General features: G+C 37.3%; 1 protein-coding gene across 2 annotated transcripts in view; it reads right to left on the bottom strand.

Annotated features, from left to right (window-relative positions):
• CNTNAP2 (contactin associated protein like 2) overlaps positions 1-21,834 on the bottom strand; it is a 1,940,687-nt gene extending 1,918,853 nt beyond the window's left edge. Inside the window, exon 1 of one of the 2 annotated variants that reach the window (XM_012806491.1) lies at positions 21,635-21,834. In XM_012806491.1, coding sequence (XP_012661945.1) covers positions 21,635-21,731 — 97 coding nt within the window. In that variant the 5' untranslated portion in view covers positions 21,732-21,834. The remainder of the gene's footprint in view (positions 1-21,634) is intronic. The other variant, XM_012806492.1, reaches the window with a different exon arrangement.
• Positions 21,835-22,577: the final 743 nt, after the last annotated feature.

A 22,577-nucleotide genomic window follows, 5' to 3' on the forward strand; every position in this document is an offset into this window, starting at 1 on the left:
AGTGATGCATACTGCCCATGTATGTCACTATTCAAGCACTACCATATTAGAAGATATAGTAACTACAGATGTTTCACTGTATCTAGAATCACCTTGACTATAATGGCTACAAACATAGGCTAACACAAATATATTGTATTTGCCACTCAAACACCAGTAATACTGTGATTTTCTGAAATGGTAAAATATCACGGTAATAATCTGAGCAGAGTACAAAGATTCCTCCATTTACACAGTAATTGTTTCTAGACAAGAAATGCTCGCTAAAACTATGTCATATAGTTTGTTTTTATCTCATGTTGTTAATTTATATTCTGATATTGCTAAACAATCTGTTCAACTGCACAAAGCTCATGAGTTTTGGGGGTGGAGGAAGCTCTTTGCAGGATGGGCCTTACGTGCAGCTCCCAGCATGTTCTAGCAGTTCTGCTTTTCACCCTCTCAGTGTCAAAAGCCGCCACCCCCTTCATTATAACCAAGAAAAACACCACAGTACATTTCTCGTGTCCCCTTTGGTTCTGCTTTCCTTGAGAATGCATTCCTTTGAAGAAGGAGAGCGAACACCAATTTTCTTTCCTTCTCCTCAAAGTTGTGGTTGATGTAGAGACCAAATTTTATAGCAGGACTTAAATGAAGATACCCTCTCAACAAAATAACATTTGTGCTTACTGAGATCTGAAATCCCAGCCTTGATTAACTACCCCCCCCCAAACCATGGGAAAGGCTGTAAGGTCCTTCAATTTACAAACTCAAGCCAAACACCTGAGGAAAAGGGTTTTCATGTGTAAGAATGAGGAGAACAGACAAATGAGAGCATGCTTTAAATGTTCTGTCCTCCTGTCTACCTAATTATTTGCCTAACCTTAGCTCTTATTTTTTTTTTTTTATTGAATGGTAACTATGTACATTAATGCACTTCTGGGGTACAGTGTGGGGTTTTCACATGCAATCCGAAATACTTCCATCAACTGGTCAACACAGCCTTCATGTCATTTTCTCAGTTATTGCTTTAAAACATTCACATTCTACTCTTGGAAAGATTCACCTGTACCCCTATAAGATAAACCTCAGAAGTCTAACCTTAGCTCTTGATGCCATGGTTCTGAGCCTCGAGTTGCCACAGGCATCAGATGCATCAGAACTGACACAGATGGCATCAAAGTGATGTGGGGGCACCGTGGAGAGTGGTATTAGTTACAGGTGAATAGAAGCTTGAGGAGGGCTTTGGGGAACTTTTTAGAAATGAATTTTATTTTATTTATTTATTTGAGACAGAGTCTTACTTTGTTGCCCTGGGTAGAGTGCCATGGAATCACAGCTCACAGCAACCTCCAACTCTTGGGCTTATGCAATTCTCTTGCCTCATCCGCCCGACTACAGGCACCTGCCACAATGCCTGGCTATTTTCTGTTGCAAGTCTCTTTGCTGTTTTAGCTGGCTGGGGCCGGGTTTGAACCTGCCATCCTCGATATATGGAGCCGGTGCCCTACCCACTGAGCCACAGGCACCACCCTAGAAATGAATTGTAAAATAGGTCAAAGAACAACTATGGATGAGGCAAGTTGAGTGTGTCAGAAGCACGTTGGTCTGTGTCATGGATCCAGCAATTAGGTATCTGGATGAGAGGTCTGGCCAAGAACCTACACAAACCTGAGTCTCTCAAGTGCCTTTACCCTTTTCCAAATTCGGAAGATGAGCACATAAGAATGTTAGGAAAGTTCCCAGGCGGCCCCACTGTCGCAGAACCAAACCAAACCAAACCACACCAAACTAAGCAACAAACCAGCAACTCTCACTTTCTGTAGAATCGTGAACTTTCTCACTGGCACCCCGCTGAACCAGATCAATTTCCCGTAATGAAGAAACGTCTAGACTTAGAGCCCCAAGTGTGTCCTCCTGGCCCCTTCTGTCCTGACTTCCCCCTTCGTTAGCTCCTGACATTTAAAGCGTCTTGAGGATAACTTAAGATATAAAATATGTTAGTAGTAAAGTTGTTCATTCTTTTGTGAGTCCATTTTAATAAGAAAGACTAACCGTGACTGTCTTTTTCAAACTAAAATAATCACCATATTGGCATAAATGCCAGGGAGTTGATGGGAAGATAACAAAACTATTGGCAGCCATCTGTTGTGCCCCATGTAGTAATTTCTGGTTGTATACAATGTAATAATCACACTCAGTTACTGTTAAGAAGAGGATGGAGTATACTGATCAGTTCACTCACCCTATTAGATTTATTTTGCATACATTTACATATATTCATAAATATGTTTATTATTTATAAGTAAAAACAGAGATAATAACATACAAATTTATGTTAGCAAGTGAGTGTGTTTTACAAACATGACGGTATAGAATATAACTTGAAAAGATATTAATATCAAGAAACCTAATGTTTTTATAATTATATCAGAATTGTATTTATTTATTAAATATAAAAAAGGAGTATTTTGGTGATTGAAGTGAGGTTGACTTTGGGGAAATTCAACCAGTTTTAAGACAGAGAGGCAAGCACTGTTTCTTCCTTTGTATTTAGGATATTATTATAACAGCTGTTTTTTTCTTAAAAGAATGTTTCTAATATACTATCAACTCCATGGCTACTTTGTTACTACAAAGTTATTTAGCATGTGCCTCGGAAGCTGTATGTCCTGGAACCAGTTCCTTCAGTTTCTAGGGTTTAATTTTCCTGAATTGTATAATGCCAGTAAGTATCAATATTTGACCACTAGTTATTAGGTAAGCAATTTATTAAGTACTTTACATGCAGTAAACTTGAGAATTAACCTTGAAACTTTATTCCCAAGCTATACTTAGATATAAAGCCAGACCGAGGTTTAGGAGGCTCTTGTTCAGTCTGTGCTAAGACTTGAAAGCCTAGGAGACCAGAAGAAACAGATTTTTAAAGCTGGAATGCATTTTAGAAATAATCTAGTAGTCCAGCTTCCTAATGTTATAACTGCAGAAACTGACACTTAAAGAGCTGATGTAAATTTCCAGGAGTGGCCCCTAGTTTTGTGGTCTCTCCATCTCCAGGGAGTGTGTTTACTTCTCCTGACCACGTTCACAGGATACAGTTATTTTGTTCTATTTATACTTAACATATTTAAATCTGGTACTGTTTCAATGTTATTTTTTTAATTGTGTTGTTGTATTTGAAACAAGTGAACAATTTGTAACGGCACCTTTCATTTTTGATCCTGTGTTTAAAATCTTGCTACTCAATGTGTAGTTCAAAGGTCAGTCTCACTTAGCATCATGCGGCAACATGTTAGGAGGGTCACATTGCAGATTCCATTCTGGATTTACCGAATCAGATCTATCAGCAGTTCATGGCATATTAACATTAGAAGTGAGGCCTACAAAGTTCCCAGTCCTTAATGCTAACTTCCCATGCTATTACTCAATAACACAGACATCCACATATCACCTCTTCTTGGTCTACATATGAAGTAAACTGATCACCTACGAAAAAGAAAAAATGATGCCTTACCACAGACTCTCATCTCGGATATAGATTGTAATCTGAGATCTGCATATAGATATCACATAATTTATTTGTTGATAACATAATAATTCTGCACTAGCAGGTAATTACCTTATGTCAAGTTTGATGAAGACTAGGGCTTTGATAAATGTTGCAAATTAATCTGAAAAAAGCCTGAAATTTAAAAACCATGCAGGGTGGATAAAAGTGCACATAAGTTTGTGTGCACTTGCAATTGTGTAAATTCTATATTATTCTCTGTTTGAAGGGCTATGTTCAAGTTCCAAAACAATCTTGATACAACACAATTTCTTAAAAGTGAACAAGTGGCCCGGAAGGGAGGTCGTCTCCTAATAAGAATGTAAGGTGTACTTTACAACAGTCTTTGGATTTTCTAACATTCTATAAACGCTCTAATGAAACCGTATGGGATGATGGATATGTTAATTTGCTTGATTATAGCAATCACTTCACGATGTATGTGTGTATCAAAGCATCATGTTGTACACTTTCAATCTGTATAATTAAAAAGATGTTAAACGCTTCCACTTCACGGAAACAGTGTTAGGGTATGTGGCAAACCTTTGGGGTGTGGGACACAACTATGACAGGGACTTGACCTAACAAATGAAACTTTTGTAACCTAGTCGTTTGTACATCACATTAACCTGCAATAAGAAAAGAGAAATTTAATGAGACTAAAACATGAACCTCAGTCATTATCCCACCGTGTGTACCAATCCAGATAATGGAAATCTTACCAGAATAAGAAAGTTTCTGAAAGAAATGGACACAGTAATGCAAAGTGAAATGGTTGAGAATATGAGGCTTATACCTTTGCTCACCTTAAAGAAGAACTACTAATATTTTATAATTATTGATTTATAGTAATACTAGGAAAATGCCTTGTGAGAGTATCTTAAATTTCTATACAATACTATTTACTTCCCTTGAAGTCAATACACTAAAAAAAAAAGGTCCTCTGGAAAACTGCCTCAAAAAATGTTTGCCGTTTCAATAGGAAATATAAATGTGAAATGATCAACGTTCTCTCCTTAGCAAAATTCTCTAAGCTGAGTGTAACGGAATAATTTCAAATATTAGATCTGATGTTTCTAAATGAACCTGGAACAATGTCTTGTGTTGGCAAACTATTCATAAGAAAATAATTATTTTAAAAACCAACAAATGTTTCTTCCTGATAGTCAATTTACACAATTATATTGACTAAGATACAATTATAAAAATTAATATGACCCTTTGCAGATCACATACTTGCAAATATAACTATATACTAAAGCACTTAAAAGTTCCTTTCACAGTGCCTGTCCGTTCCCAATAATTAAAAATTAGATAACATCCAAAGATGTTTTGGAATTATTATTGCTTAATTGTCCTGAATTTATTTTGGATTTATATGCGTTCTGTGTATATGTGTCAATATATTCAGGGATGAGAAAGCAGCACTGACATTCCTTAGGCCCAGCGCACAAAGGTTTGGTGAGAAAGAACCACCGCTTACTCAGCATAAACAGCTTTGGTATTTTTCTGCTTGCTGATGGTCAGTGTGTGAAGATACCTGGACCGGGGCTTTGCCCTCATTCATGCAACCACTTTCTTCCTCACCTTGACTGTTTTCCTGATTGATGGGAACCGCTAAGAAGAGGCGGACACAAGGAACAAATGGGAAAACTAGAGCAGAGGAAATTGCAGAAGGTACTTGGGAGTCATTTTTAATTTCCCAGAGGTAAAAGCAGGAGTGCTAAGCTTCTTCATTCACTCGGCCATTCTTCTTCCAGAAATGAAAATTTAATTTCTCCATGCTATACTGAAAAGATTGTTGAGAAATCAAGGAGGGGCAGAAACAACTGTTTTCAAGTTGGTTAATTACATCTTAACTCTATTTCTAGTTATTTTGAAATTGTGAAAATAAATACTTGATACGTATACTTCATCAGTCTCAGACAGAAGAGATCAAGTCATCTGGACCAACTGGGGCCAGCTGGCCACGCAGGGTCTGTTCAAGGGTCTGGTTGATGAGCCTCAGAGTTCTGTCCATGCTTTGGGAAACGGAATGACAAGAATTCACTGTGACCTATTAATAGGACCTTAGAACAGGTCTCAGAATGTTAATTTTCCAGTGACCAACTTTCATCAGCATTTTTTATGATCCTATCATTTCTAATTCATGCCTTCATTATCTATGTAGCAAAAGGTAATTGTTAATTTTGCCTGGGCCTTTGGAAAAAATATATAGCTTTTATTACTTATAAAGTTGCTTATTATAAACGTTTAATTATAAATATTCTCTGCCTTCCTAGAGAATATAAATACTCAGGATATAGACCCTGTCTCCTGGGATTCTGTAAACTCCAGACTTTGCCACAGTGATCTATTTTTAATTGACACTCAAATGTTTTCTTTCACAATGAAAATAATTCCCATAAATTATTTTAGTCAAACTTTCATAAATCCTGGATATTGATTTTCAGAGGCTTCATTACTGATCACTCTGTGACTGCCCAGCTTTCTAATTATTTAGAGAGTCAAACTCCAAACTGAAGAACAAACGCCAAATTTCTTTTTATACTTTCCATCACACTTCAGGAAACAAGCTGTCCTTCCTACACATATGGCTGCCAAGTTACGGTAAAAATATTTATGTTTTTGGATATGTTCCTCATGCCCACAAGCTCTCTAATTTGCCAATGTTGTCATTTTTCAGAAACATCCAGGAATAAGGTAATTGAATACCTGTTACACTCTAAAATAGGCTCTATGAAGTAGATTAGCTGTTTTGTCCTGTCTTAAATATCTTATTCCACTTTCTAACATTTGAGTATATTTTGCACTAAGTGACTTGCATCAACTAACATCTTTTTGTACAGACTAGAGCAACATCTTCGATCTTGTTGCATATGATTCCAAATTGTAAATTCAATTAACATAGAGATTATTTATACACCTTTCCTCCTCTACTAAAGTATTTGAACTATATTATCTCACTTTTTGGCCATTTATGTGTGTTGTTCTGTGGACTTTAGATAACATACTGGTTAAATCTTTATTGTTCTAATTAATGTTATGTCCTAACTTCTCAAATAAATTAAAAAATAAACATAAGAAGGAATTACAAATGAGTTTTCAAGATTTCTAGACTTTAGTATTACACCCACAGAAACTGTACAATAAATGTTTAATGTCTTTAAGAATCGTAGAAAATAAAAATCACCCAAACGGATCTACGGTCACGTTTCAGGGTCTCTGCATTTGATCCTTGCAGCAAGACTTTTACATACACGCTATTACTTTTGCCACTCTGCGTATTAGAAATCTGGGACTCAAAAGTTTAGATAATTCATCTAAGGTCACCCAGGAATAGGGCTAACAATAGAAACTCGGCCTTTCTTATGCAAAAAGTGGTGCCAATACCTACTACAAGATACTTTCCCCAAAGAATATGTAGATTCTTTCCAAACATTAATACTTTTTACAGGATAGATGTCAAGACATCTCAGCCAGCGGTCACCATAAAGAATGATTTTTAGCAATGGCTATAGTGATCTTTATTTTAGGAGCTCCTAACAGAGGGTCCCCATTCACAGTATAAGACCATTTATTTCTTACAATTATGGAAATTAACTTGGACACTAGAGATAGTTTGCACAGATAATGAACACAGGTGAGCACTCTGAAGATGCCAAATATTTAAAACTCCTAGTGCGTAAATGACTACATGTATGCATTTGTAAAACATTCACACATAGAATTCCGGTTTTTGTTTGCTTCAGTGAAGTCTGTGTAATCATAGTTTTTTTTTGTATGAATGGTCTTTCTTGGTGGGGGAGGGAGGCTGCAGAGCAGCACCAAGGAGGAGAGGAAAAGAGGAGAGAAAAGAGGGGAGCGGGATGAGGAGAGAGTGGAGAAGAGGAGCGAGAGGGAGAGCAGAGAAGAGCGAGGTGGGAGAGAGAGCTGTGTAATCAGAGCTTACCTTTTAAGTTGAATCAAAGTCGATTTCAAGTCCTTTTCATGTATAGCCAAAGATACACACAAAGGTATAACAGAAACAGATAATTTTGTTCAAAATCTTTTAAAAGACTGAATATAGTTTTAAATGGTAGTTGGAAAAACAATTCATATCTCTCCCCCAAATCTGTTTCCTGTATTCTATGTGTATCGACTTATTGCTTTTTATTGTAGATAGCGAATTAGGCAAATAGTTAAGTTCATCCGACTATAAAGCTTTCTTAAGGCTTATGTATAATAAATCTGTAAATAACATTTATTATGCCTTATTTATTTATTTATTTTTGAGACAGAGTCTCACTATGTCACCCGGGTAGAGTGCTGTGGTGTCACAGCTCACAGCAACCTCAAACTCTTGGGCTTAAGCGATTCTCCTGCCTCAGCTTCCCAAGTAGCTGGGACTACAGGCACCTGCCACAATGCCCGGCTGTTTTTTGTTGCAGTTGTCATTGTTTGTTAGCTGTCCCAGCCGGGTTTGAACCTGCCACCTTTGGTGTATGTGGCTGGTACCATAACCACTGTGCTACAGGCACTGAGTCAATTATGCTTTCTTATTAAAGATAAGAATGCTTACTACCTGTGTTTCTAAACAATACAGTTGGTCTCTATTCAATGATAAACCATTAAGTAATATAATTTACTCATTTAAAATTTTGCTTTCATTACATATTTTACAAAAGACTTATTCCAAAACCACGTCCTTGTCAAAATGATGCCCCAACTTGGTTAACGCTGGAATTGCTTAGTGATCCTCTTTTTCTGGGGGGCGTTCTTCCCCTGATGTTTCCCTACCTCATTCCTTCCTGCCCTGTGGGTTCCAGTGACAACATCATAATAGGATTCCTTTAATCATCCACTGACAAACTTATCCCTAGGCTGGTGGAGATGATTTAATAATTTTAATATCCATTCCATCATACCTAATCAATAAAAAGGAACTTTTAGGTCAACTTTAAGATCAACTATTTACAAATGGGCAGTTAAAATAATTTTGAGAATTAAAAGAAACCACAAATAGATTCTGAGACTTAATAGGAATTTATCATTAGATAATTATTTTGTATAAAAATAATGAAAACTAAGTGTGTTACATGTACGCAGAAGCTGATAATGTGGATAATAAAGGACATAGTAGGAAAATACTTTCAGCTTCTGGCCTAGATCACAAATCTTCCCACACCATGCTGCTGTTGAGTACCGGCCTCATGGAATTTCTCTTGAACTATTTCTTAGGTAATTGTGTCGCTGGCCTGGCTTTCTTTGGCTCCACCATTTGTGGCCTTACCATTTGAAAATTCAATATGTGGAAACAAACTCAGTGTGAGAGAGCTGCTCTAAATACTATAATTACAGATGTTTAAATGGACAAACAGCACATCGAAAAGCCTCTTTTAAAAAAGCCCTACTGATGCCAAATTGAAAGAAGAAACAATGGCATTTTTATTTGCAATGTTCTCAAGCCCCTCTTTGAAAGCTTTTATATTACTCTCATTTCGCCAGCTATACCAGAAAAATGTGCGGTAATAACACCTTTTAAGTTCCAAAAATTTCTATTTGGGGTGATTCTGTCGTCTTTGTTTAACTAAAATGCTTCATAGTGTTGTCTACAATCATTATGTAACATTATTCGTGTTCTCATGATATGAAGACTACGCAAATTGAAATAATAGTTTCATAATATACTTGGAGCAAAGAACAGATAGTGAATTCCAATTTAAGAGTAAATTTTATATTGAGCAAATAAGTATATCCTTTAATATATCTTAATGTATATAAGTATACATTAAGTATACTTAAGTATATCCTTTAATATATCTGTAATGCCCCCTTAACGTTCAAAAGAAAGTCCTCTGAAATACTTCTCTGCTCCATTTTCAGTTTTAACTCATGTAGACATGTCAGTTTTAAGGTAGTTTTTGTAACAAGAGCTTTAGTGATAGACAAACTTTCTCGAAACTAACATACTACTAAAACTATGTGACTTTTGATTACAGTATTTAGCGCTATAAAAACAGAACTAAAACATTTTACTTGTTACTATAAGCAAGCTATATGTACCTAGAGGCACAACTTATATACAGAATTAACCTATTTAGATCCAATTCAATTTAATTTCCAAGTATTTAACAGAGCTTGTGTACCTAGAAATATTACAGGTAATTGAGAGGATATAAGTCAACATAAATCCCAGTCTTCTATCTTAGGAGTGTGTTAATCTTGAGACATTAGTCAGCTATCTACAAGAATAGTGGTAACTAAAGATTAAAGGCATATTTGTTTAATTACAGCCTGTTTACGAACAGTTAGTGACAGTAGAATGCTGGGTGAATGTTAAGTTTTTATTACCTTGGAATCCCATCAAAAATACTGGCTGGCATTTGTGGGAATGTAAATTTTGTACCAGTGTGCGGGAGAACTTCACAAAAGTGTAAACTGTCTAAAAATGAGCTTTAGAATTTTGGGGCATCCTGTTCTGAGTCTTCCAGCAGAGAGGTAATTGACTAATGTTACGTGATGAATGCAACGTAACCAGTCCTGTGCCCCGTGTGATGAAAGATGTTTACTGAAGTCTAGTTCCTTTGATCACCGTGCCCTTCCATCTATTTATCTAAGAAAAAATGGAGGCTCTGCCCAGGCAAACTCAGGACTAACAGAAAAGGCGGTAATTCATGTTTTTAGTAGGCATTCCCGTGGGACTCACCGTGAACAATGAAAAAATTTGAAACTGGCTTTGCTAGGCTTGCAAGCTTGGAAATGATTGAGAGGTTGCATGTCCAAAGTGGCAAATGTAAGGATGAAGAGAGTTAGTTCAAAATATAAATAAACTGAGTGTAAGTATTCTTTGTACTTATCAAATTATATTTTTATTATCTTACAAAATGAAACTGAAATTCAATGACATTCATAACAACCTCCACAGCATTGACACATCTGCTGGCTTATTGCACTACATATATATATAAAATTATTAAGTGTCTCTGCAACTACCTCTATCATTTCCAAGATTCGCTGACATCTTAAGCACTCTGTTAGACACAATAATGACTTTATGACACCTGTCTTTAATTGGCATGATGACAGATAATTCTTAGAGATAATGTGTTCTGCAAAGGGCAGTCATCCTTGCATTTTAAGATGTGTGAACAACCCTTGGCTTAAAGAAAACACAGGAAAAGGTTCCCAATAGAGGCCTTAGGAAAAGGATTGGGAAGTTGTAACCTTTACAGCATGGTTTCATATTTTCCCTGAAATGACAGGTCCGTCTTTGTAAACCAAGACAACTATCTGTGCTTTATCCTTTCAACCTATGTTTCTTGTCTTCCTTCTATCATCAACACTTTGGGGGCAATGCCTCACTCTAGCATCAGAAAATAGGAGGTGACCTGGGTTATTTGTCCTCACCCCACTCTTTTAAGTCCAGAGAGTAAAGAATTTGTTTATTGCGTCTTAATATTTCACCTTGTGATTAGACCAAACTGTCCCAGGGAGATGGTGGTACTTCAATCTGCTCCAAACTGCCGAACCTCAGAACATCAATGAACTTCCCCCAAATCAGCATAGACAAAATGAAAAAAAGCATTTGAAATGAAGAAGCAAAATATAAGTAAGGTTTGGAGAAGGATGGTGAGACAGCATGTTGTCCTGAAGAAATGGCAAGGACTTCAGCATGGGCAGATGGATTCTAAGCTGCAAATGTTGGATTAGGGAGAGAGTGAAGAAAGGGGCGAGAAAGAACCGGACAAGTCCTGTAACAAGATTTGTGTCTGTGAAAGTATTTTTGGCATAGATATCAGTGATAAGCTAGAGGGAAAGATTTAGAAACGACGTGTGCCGGGAGGCTACGCAGTTAATGCCTGGAGTGAGATGCTGAAAGTCTTCACTACAGCACTGGTGCTCGGAATGAAGGGTAACTGGATGGACCCAAGAAATGGTTAACCTCTAGGACTGGCCAATATTTTAAAGACATTTATTTTCCCACTGCCATTAATACAAAAGAAGAGAATTTCCTCTCAACAAGATTCTCAAGAAAAGCTTCCTGGATGAGATATTACATGAAATGAACACTCAGAAAAGTGTTTATAGATGAAATGATTCTCATGTTTTAATTTAAGTAATGGCAACACTATTTACAGTTTTGGATACTGATTGTAAAATTTCCTGAGGACTGATATTAAACCAGCTTTTATCCATACCATACAAAGCATCTTAACAAATACTTTAAATAGCATGAAGTTAACTTTTTACCACTTGACTATTAAACGTATTCTAATAGTACCTAAATGGTAGGATTACATTCTAAAAGTATGTTACTGTGAAGAGGAAGAATTCAAGTGCCATCTTAAGTATTTAATGCTCTTACCGTTCAAAGAAGTGGATTCCTCTGTTTATGTCAAACATATTTTTTTCTGTTTACCAATATTATGTTTAAGTCACCCAAACAGACAACAATGTGATGATGAAATAAGTAAATGAAAAGATAGAAACATTATGCAAATTTTTTTTTACTCCCTTTATATAAGCAGTCAAAGATTAAAACGGTCCCCAGATGCAAGCTGAAACTTGGTGTTACTTCGAGGACTTGTACAAGGAGACAGCACTTTGCTGTCAATCATTGGCACCGTGGGTAGGAGCTCAGACTTTTATTATCTACCTTGAACAGGATACTTAAAAGGAGTACTTATTGATGCTACAAGGATATTTACTGATGCTAAAAATGTACATTGTTGAAAATCTGTGGAATTCAATCAGGCAGCATTTATTAAAGAAAAAATATACATTCTTTTAGATCAATCATCCTGTTTTTGGAATTGATTCCACAAAAGTAAGCCCATCCGTATCTAGAACATGTGAATAAAGCTGTTTAATTTTGCATTCTCAACAGGAGGAGCAATGGAAATGCTCACTGTGGCACATTCACATCTTTGGCAAAGTACTATCCTCATCAACTGACACAGTGAAATGGTTACTATTAGTGCCTTACCTTGGACAGTCAAAACCCACCAGGACCTATGGGAGCTTTAAACCAGTCATAACTAATAACTTAAATGCTTATGTTAAAGTGTTTGAATATAATCCATTTCCACTGCAGAAGTGCATGAGGCAGGATGAAATTTTATTCTTAGAAATTTCATTACTACTATTAAAAACATTATCAATTATACAGTAGGCATACTTTTTTTTTTAACAGTTTCTTTCTTTCTCTGTTTTTTTTTTTTTTTTTTTTTTGAGACAAAGTCTCATGCTGTGACCCTGGGTAGAGTGCCATGGCATCACAGCTCACAGCAATCTCCAACTCTTAGGCTCAAGAGATTCTTTTGCCTCAGTTTTTCGATCTTCATAGTAGAGACCTGTGTCTCACCTTTGCTCAGGCTGGTCTCAAACTCCTGAGCTCAAGCAATGCACCCGCCTCGGCCTCCCAGAGTGCTAGGACTACAGGCGTGAGCCAACAATGAGCCCAGCTGCCTTTTATTTTTGTATAAGAACATTAATCAGATGGTTTAAACAATAATAAGTATATTTCAGTTATTTGATAAACCGCTGGTGATGGTATAATATGTAATACAAATGACAAAGTGAAATTTTCCTTTATAGACCAACTGTGATGGTCTTACATGTGGTATGTGCTTGTTTAGCAATTCGTGTAGAGGAGGATTCTATGGCCGTGCTCAGAATCACTGAGAAACATAGTATGATGAATTAGCCACATTCGTATTGCTGGTGGCGTAATACACCATTGAGATATTATTAGTATTTCTGTGGGTAGATAAGGAGAAAAATAGCATTTGAATCATGTGTTATATGATAAGTTTACATTAAAAATATTAACCTAGCATATTCATTTAATCATCTAAAATTGATATTCATATTTTATTTTACAAATGTGTGATTTTTATTCAAACCAAACACATTCAAATACATTATGTGAAAATTTAAACTTCAAATTAGAATTTTTAACAGTTAAGTAATTTAATGCATTAAAGGGTTGTGGTCTCAAGAGTAATTGATAACTTAAACAAATAAGAATCCTAAAATATGCTATAATTTTGCTATGTGACACAACGAGGCTGACATTTTGTCATGTTGTTCTTCTGTGAATTTTTGTGCAAAATCTAAAAATGTTATATGAAATATATAAAAAATATATAAAAGTAAAAAATCTATACTCACAATGCTACTAAAAATTTGGTTCCCATTATGTAAAATGTGACTGCCTAAGAAAATGAGTTAACTGAGTGAGACAATTTAATCTGCATTATATTTTATGTTCAAAATAAACACAAGTTAATATGATATACGAAGTGACAATAGCACCTTTAATTTTAAGAGACTATTCTTAGAGGGGTTATTTCATTTGGTAACTCATGCATTTCACCTCTCGGTAGGCTTTTCATTAATTCAGAGGGCACGTGTTTACATTGGCCACATGTTCCTTTCAAATAGTACTGTAATAAACAGCACAACGCACATCAAAACAATATTTCATAGAAAACAGTGAGTCAGGCCGACATCTCCCGTTTTACATACTATTTCAACATGGTATCTAATGCATAGTGGTGAGCAATTCCTCGCTGAATTTAGCTAAACTTTATGTGCCTGGCTTCCATCTCGGCAGCACCACGCAACGCAGACTTAGTGAATCAGACAGTATGTATGTAGGTCACACTCTGGTGCCTGCTGGTTTCTGATTCACATTCCCAGACCACCATCCTAGTGAAGATGAAGAACGGGGTGAATGTATTAGAAAAGGCAAGAAAAAACTTACATATGTTTGGGGATATTCTTGGTAAAGTATTCTCAGGAACTAATTTTACCTCTTTCCTAAACATGAAAACATTAAAACATACATCACTGTTTATGTTCATGAGGGTGTTTTGAGCAGACCTAAATCATGAGGAAATGTAGAATATGGTCCCCAAGAGCTCCTCTGTATCTTTTTTTTACACTTTTACAGTATATCAAAAATATGTTATCTTCAGCAAGCAGAGTCAGAGCCAACAACTACATCTCTATTTCCAGATTTCCTACTACCAAGGGAGGTTTTAAAATCTGCAGTGTTATAAAAAAATCAGTTGCTTCAAGCTGTTATGAATAGTCTATCCCCAATATGAACTAAATAAGAGTTTAACAAGATCTTTTTTCAAAATTTACGACAGAGGAAACAATCAGCTTTTTTTCCTAAGTTCAGATGACTTTAAAAAAACATTTTTTTTTTAGAATAACTGATTTGAAACATCTAACTCTTCATGGTTATACAGAAAGAGCACAAAATAACAATTATGTAAAGATATGTGAAATTTAGCAGGTTCTTATGTGGAGAGGATGAAAGGAAGGGGTACTGACTAAAGTTTGTTTAAAAGATACATTTAAAATGGTAATGTAGTAGCCACAAAGAAATGGCATTCTAAGTATCCCTCTGAAAGAAATACCACTAAGAGGACCTTGCAGAAATAAGAATAAATTAATACATGAAAGCACAGGAATGCCTGCACGTCACAGAGTAAGGTCAATTCTCTATGTTGATTGCAGAAGACCAAAAAAAAAAATGTCTTACTTATCACTGGTTTCTAAATCATTCCAAAATTCTTTCATTTTAGCTCAATACCAAATATTATTATTGACAATTTCAACACATTTGGGGATTTAAGAGGAAACGGTAAATGTTACTCCCTTCCCTGAGTTCTAGATTAGAAAAAACTCTAGATAGGGGGCGAATATCACCCTTTATACATTAGAACCTCCATAGTTGACCCCCTCCCGCCATTAACCTGCTCCTTAAATTGACCTTATTTTCAGAGGACAGACATGTACCACATGTACCTATCAGTACAGCAGGCTGAGTTCCTTATGTTGACCACCTCTGCACGTGGACCAGTTTGTTACAGTCCCATGAATGGTCAATTTACAGAAGTTCTGCTGTATAATTATTGCTGATATAAAGAAGGCATAAATGTATCGCAATAAAGAGATTCATTAACCTTAATTTTTTAATTAAATAGACTTTTTGTCCATGGGAAGAACCAGACACCATCATGCTTGCCATACTATCACGTTTATTGCACAGACAAAGCCTATTCTTATACATCTTTCAGCAGAATCTAGTCCTCCTGCACTCAGCCCAGGAGGAGGGAGGAGGCACTGAGCTATGCATATCTAGTTCCTAACCTAGAGTGACCTAGGAGACAAACCACTCTACATAATAAGGAAAAGAGTCAGTGAAGTGTAGATATTGACAGTAACAGTGTTGCAAATGCAATTTCCTCCACATAGAAAGAACTATCAGGATGGAGACAGCCATAGCATCTCCACATCCCAGCATCTTCCGATGGTCAGAACTAAGGCATGCAAGTCCTATAGATCCCACAAGATGAGAAAACCAAATGTTTTAAAGGATCACCTTGTTAAAAGTATTCTGTGTAAAGTTTTCATCTGGAAAAATTAAAGGTTGATAAGACTATTTCATCATTATCCTGACATATTAAAATGGAAAAAATAAAAACATTTTTTCATTAGCCTAGTAGTAGATGATTATACAGAGAAATACACATTCTTTTTCTAAGAGCTCTTTAGTTTAAAATATGTGTCTCTCTAGAAAGACCAATAACATCTCATATCAGGTACTGATACCGATATACAGTAGAATCTCTGTGAGTTGACCCCCCAAGGGACTGTAACAAACTGATCAATGTACAGAAGTGGCACCATAATGAACTTGGCCTACTCTGCTGACACGTATACACAGTAGATGTCTGGTCTATGAAAATTAGGTCAATTTAAGGAGGGGGTCAGTGTGAGGAGGTGGTCAACTGTGGAGGCTCTACTCTATCGGATTTACTTTATTTCACATATGAGTAGTTTTGAGGTTTAAATTGACATATACGCTGTCGTATAACTTTGAAAGCAGCTGAAGTAACAAATAAAACACTTTTTAAAACAGAACCAGATATGAAAAAATCTTGAAAATACATACATATTTTATTTCTCCATCCCATTGACATCAACATTATCCAGATAACCTCTATGATTTGGATCTCCATAGGTTTAATTCTTTGGAGAAAATCATCAACTACATTTGAGTTGACAACTTCTGAGCCAGGTGGTGCCTGTGGCGCAAAGGAGTAGGGCGCTGGCCCCATATGCTGGAGGTGGTGGGTTCAAACCCAGCCCTGGCCAAAAATTGCAAAAAAAAAAAAAAGAACTTCTGAGCCTAGAATTTCTCCTTATTCTGTGTACCACTGACAACAGGTTAAAAATATCTATTTTAAAAAAGAGGAGGAAGATGAGGATAGCCGCACCACATTTCTTTTCTCTTTCAATCATGAAAAAGATGCATGAGATGGGAAGGCTGATGAGTTTATTTTTAAAGTTTTATTAAGTTTTTCTGGAGAAGAATTTACTAATCAAGACAAGTGAATTAAAATCTCAGAAATTATAGAACTTGAAAATTCTTGCCTCTTAGAATATTGAAAAAAAATTTATGATCATGCATTGCTTAACCAAGGGAGTGCGTCCTGAGAAACTCCTCCTTAGGCCCTTTCATCACTCTGGGAACATCAAGGAGGCCCTTACACAAACCCCAGTGGTGTGGTCCACCACACACCAGGCTGCTTGGTAAGGCCCACGTCTTCTAGGCTTAAAACTAGAAACATGTTACAGTAAACAGCCATAACACAATGGCATTTGTGTATCTAAACATATCTAGACCTAGAAAAGAAACAGTGGAGATACAGTATAAAGGATGAACAATGGTACACCAGCATATGACAGCTCTATTCACAATCATGGATTACTGTCATGTACAGTCCATTTTCAATCAAAACATCATTGTGTGATGCGTGACTGTATTAGAAATGTAAGTTTTAGGCTGGGCAGGGCGACCCGCGCCTGTAATCCTAGCATTCTGAGAGACTGAGGCAGGTGGATTGTCTGAGCTCATGTGTTCGAGATCAGCCTGAGCAAGAGCAAGGCCTCATCTCTACTAAAAATTGAAAAATTAGCTGAGTGTAGCAGCAGGTGTCTATTGTCCAGCTACTTAGGAGGTGGAGGCAAGAGGATGGTTTGAGCCCAAGAGTTTGAAGTTGCTGCGAGCTATGACAACACTGTACTCTACCTAGAGCAACAGGGTGGGACTCTGTCTCAAAAAGAAAGAAAGGAAGAAAGGAAGGAAGGAGGGAAGGAGGAAGGAAGGGAGAAAGGAAAGTTTAAAATATGATGTACATCAAAAAACTCTAATGTTACCAGGCGTTGCCTGTGGCTCAAAGGAGTAGGGTGCCAGCCCCATATGCCAGAAGTGGTGGGTTCAAACCCAGCCCCAGTCAAAAACTACAAAAAACAAAACAAAACAAAACCCTGATGTTACCTAAAAATAACACATTGTATGATTATAAATATGCAAAGCTTAAGAACAAAACTAAATTAAATTTGTGAATTCATTCTTTCACTCAATTTTACCATAATTCATGATGAAAAAGTAAAACTTGAACAATGATTCTTACCTCCTGAATATCAGTTACCTATAGGAAAATCAGGATTACATATATTTTTCTCTAAGAAGTTAATAGCAATTTTATTATTGGTTTGAATTAGAATTGGTTTGAATTGCTATTAGAAGTTAATAGCAAATTTATTATTGGTTTGAATTATTAGGTTTGAACTAGTAAATAACGTACTAGTTCTTATCCACCAATAAATTTTGTTGGCCTAAAGCTCTTTTAAAATTTAACTTCTTTTTCTTGAGACACACTCATTACTATGTTCAAGGTCAACACAAACGAGGAACACTGTCTTTTAAGTTTACTTACATACTTAACATTTAAAAGACACTATGTTGAGGGAAATACATGAACTGAGGGGAGAGAAAATAAATCAATATACTATTGTTGGATATTGTCTCATCTGCTACGTGAAATAGTTACAAAGGAAAAATCTATCTATAAACTTATAAAGAAGTTAAACTCTTTGAACGACACATTGGAAAATATACAAATATACATAGTTTTACATATAATAAATATGTAGTGCCTATCCTGCCTTAACTCTTATGTGTCTATGTATTTTATAACATGTATTTAAAGGATTTTACCAAAGATATATGTGCGTGTGTGTGTATACCATATACACAGTGTATATGACACACAGGGTGGACATAAAGTTCAAGTGCAGCTACAAATAGTTTAACATACTTTAAGTCCATCCTGTAAATACAAACACATATACACTCTATATACATATGTATGTGTGTATATGTGTTACATATATGTATACATACATATGTATATGTGTAAAATTATATTTGTTAGAATGTATTTGAATCTATGGAAAACACATTTCCCTTATGTAACTCAGTGAATTTATACATTAATAGCTACATGAAACAAATAAATGGGCCTCTTATTTAAGCCAAAATTCAGTAAACTTTAAAAATTGAATTGACTAAATGCTAGCTCAGACTTTTTATCATATAGATAGGCACTGTCAGGGTCTTTCTCACATGTTCAAATAAATGCAAGTTCTTAAGCATAAAAGATTCTCCGTAAACTTCCCACATGTGTCCTGTGCCCATTTACAAGAGGAAAAGTTACATGATTCCATCAGCTCAGTAGCAGCTCATTTTCACCCTCTGCAAAGAAATCAGATTATATTACTTAATCATAAATATGTGCTTCCTTAAATTTTATTCTATGTTACTTGTACAAAACAGAGTATTAACAGTGTTACGTACGTTTCATCACAGAAAAAGCAATAAGCCATAAAAATACAAATTTGAAATAGAGTTGTTAGGAAATGAAAAGTATTAACAGTATCTTCTAAAATGTTCATCATATTAAAAAGTTATTTGGGAATAGAAAGTTTTAGCTTAGTCATCACATTTAAAAAATGTTTACTAAATAAAAACGTGGCTTTTGATTTTCATGCTACTTTTTGTCTTGTGATGACCTCTTCTGGTTGAGTTGTTCATTATCTTAAATTCATGTAGTTTTCATTTTTTTCTCCCTTGGACGCTTTTAGTGTTAAGAATATAACAATCATACTCTTCTCTAGAGCTATATACACAAATTAGGTATATAAAATTTTCATTAAATGTAATAAATACAATAGAAATTTAAGGACTGAATCCTTGAAGCTCCTTCTCATCAGTAAAGGGCAATATTATTATTTAATTCACATTCAGGATGGAGGATAACTTGGACTTTGTTCAACACAATTAAAAATCAAATGAAATAAAAAAGCCATCTTAATTAAGCCATTATGCATTTTTTAAATAATGCAGAATAACAGCTAGATAAATGAAGACTAACAATCAAACATAACTATTAACTTTTAAAAGTAATGATTTCTATGTTTTTCTATATCACTCACTAAGTTCTGAATAAGTATTAAAAACTTAGAAAATATTTCTGCAATAACTTTTCCATTCTTTAAGTGTACGTGTATTAACCCAGTGACTGCTTCTGTGTCGTTTTTGACACATGGTGAATACTTCAGATTGACCCATTACAATTAAAGAATAAAGAAAGATGAAATACAGAACTCAGGGGAAACTCTGGATATTAGGACCTTCAATCAGTGAAGATAATAAATTTAACTTATAAGGAGTAAGTTTCCAGAAAAAGTGGCAGCAAGTTCTATACAGCTACAACTTGAAATGGAAACTGATATTTCATAAGAATAGTTACCCAAAGATATAGTTACATTTTTGTCTAATATCAAGCATTATTTTTCATAATTGTTTACATGTATACAATTGATATAAAATATTGACAATACGTAACTTTTTAAAAGATTTGATCTCTTATAAGAAACTATAATTTTTTTTCAAATTCATTACAAACACTGACTGCCATTTAGGTCTATCCTTATCTTGGAACGTTTGCAAGAAAAGAAAAGCTGATACTGTACTTGAGAAAATTTGTCAAATCAATACTGGTTCATCATATGATATCGCAACGTAATAGAGTCTTTGCCACAACTTGAGTCCTTTTTCAAGGCAATTCCTATCCATATTTACACGCCGCAATTAACATACAGGGAAAGATGAGTTAATACATCCCCAAATCCTATAAACAAAGCATGGACTACTTTATAAATAATGAATTCTGGAGAATAGTAAACTTTTTTCCTCCTAAATGGAAACCACTTCTTTTTAAACTCTGAAATCTCCATGATAATTCTGTACCAAATTACTTCCTGATTCGCAGACACAAAAATGTGTTTATGAAAATAATCCTAAGATTCTCACAGGCGATCTTTCTCGTGCTTTAACTCCTTCTGAGCCAAAGGAGCAACCCTGAACGTCCTCTCTACATGCACGGCATATATTTCTAAAGCAATGCAGAGAATGGGCCAGGAACTTCCATTTCTTTCTAAACCTCATAAAACATGAGCAGTCTTCAAAAAAGAAAAGAGAGCTGATTAAAACACACAGAGATATGCATATTGAACGCATCGTTTCCCAGAAAAGTCTGTTAAGAAATCTGCTCACTATAAATAACATTAATGATGCTTCTCACGAACTGGCCCAAACCCTGACCTGGATGAGTCACATCCACTACACCAAACTACCAAAGAATTAAAGCAATCTCAGTTACCATACTGCACTCACCGTCTTTAATTTTAATAAGCAAATACTAAAAGGGCATTAACTTTTTAAGGGGATGGGGAAGGTTCAAAGAGAATCTCTAAGTGTCCAAACTGTTTAAAATATGCTCCTCTTCTATCCTCCAACCTGGGCTCACTAAATTTAAACCATAAATAAAAATAAGAAACTTATTCTTCCCATGCTCTTCACTTTTGGGGACTGACCTACCTAAGAAAATGCAAAGAACTCTCTCTGCACAAATAACTCCTAAGAAGCTGCCACCTCCACTAATCGCGCTACCCGAGCTGTTGCCAGCCAGCGTCCAAGACCAGAGCAACTTTCCAGAAGCATCGCCACCGCCAAAACCCAATCTCCCAAACCGGAGGCGCCGGGTTTGGAGTTTCTCTGCGGCAGTGGCGGAGACAGACACGCAAATCAGGGGGCGAGAGCAGCCAGGGCACCTCGGAGTTGCTACCCGGGCTGCGAACATCAATGCGGCACTGAAACTGCTCCAGTGCAGAGCCCGCCCGGGAGAGGCTACTTACGGGACGCAGAGGGAGCCGTCCGGGCTCTGCAGATGAGGCTGCTGACCATCCAGAGCCAGAGCGCTGCCCCGCAGCCGGCCCGCGGAGCCGCCACCATCCTTCGCCTCCAGCCAGCGGTACTCCAGAAGCTCGCTGCGGAGATGCGGTCCGTCTCTCCGTGGGGTTCTCGCAGGGAAATGGGCTGTCCTCAGATACGGAGAAAGCCAAGCCCCTCCCGCTTCCTCTGCTCCCTTCACCCCTCCAGGCTTCAGTTCTCGCGGGCTGGGAGCCGCCGAGGAGCCGTCGCCTCCCCGTTCCCTGCGCGCGGGTCTCGCCTCCCGCTCGGCGAGCCCGGGTAATGCCGAGAGCGGGGGCGGGGGCAGCAGGGTGGGCAGGAATTCAAACCCCGAAGAAACGGGGGGAGGGAGGAGGGACGGATTCCTACCCCGCCCTCTCCTTCTCGGGGGAAAAAATCGCGAAATGACAGGGAGGTGGGATCAGAAGAGCAGAGGCTGCAGGGAGAGCCACGGGGACGGCGGTGCTGCTGTCGCCGCTGCGGGCGAGCGCTCCCTCGCCACTGGGCAGCGTGACTCCGAGGGGTTTCCAGTCGCCTGTCACTCACAGGGAGAGGCTGTGTATGTGGGGAGCGCGGCGCAGCCGGGGCGCACGCACGGCCTCAGCGCGGCGCGGCGCCGGGGAGCATCTCCGGGCGGCAGAGCGCGAGAGGCGGCTGCAGCCGCGCCGAGGAGCCGGAGAGGATGCAGCCACCGCTGCCAGCAGCGCCTGCAAACCGGCCGCCAGCCCGGCGGAGGGAAGCCCTCCCTTCTGCTGCCTTCCGTCCCCTCCTCAGCTCCTCCTCCTCGTCTTCCTCCTCCTCCTCGTCTTCCTCCTCCTCCTCCTCCTTACCGTACCCCTCCGGCTGTCAGGACCCTCCCGCCCTGCCCTCGCCTGGCTGGGAAGCAGA

Source organism: Otolemur garnettii, unplaced genomic scaffold (genome assembly GCF_000181295.1).
Source record: "Otolemur garnettii isolate 467f Iridium unplaced genomic scaffold, OtoGar3 scaffold00053, whole genome shotgun sequence".
NCBI lineage: Eukaryota > Metazoa > Chordata > Mammalia > Primates > Galagidae > Otolemur > Otolemur garnettii.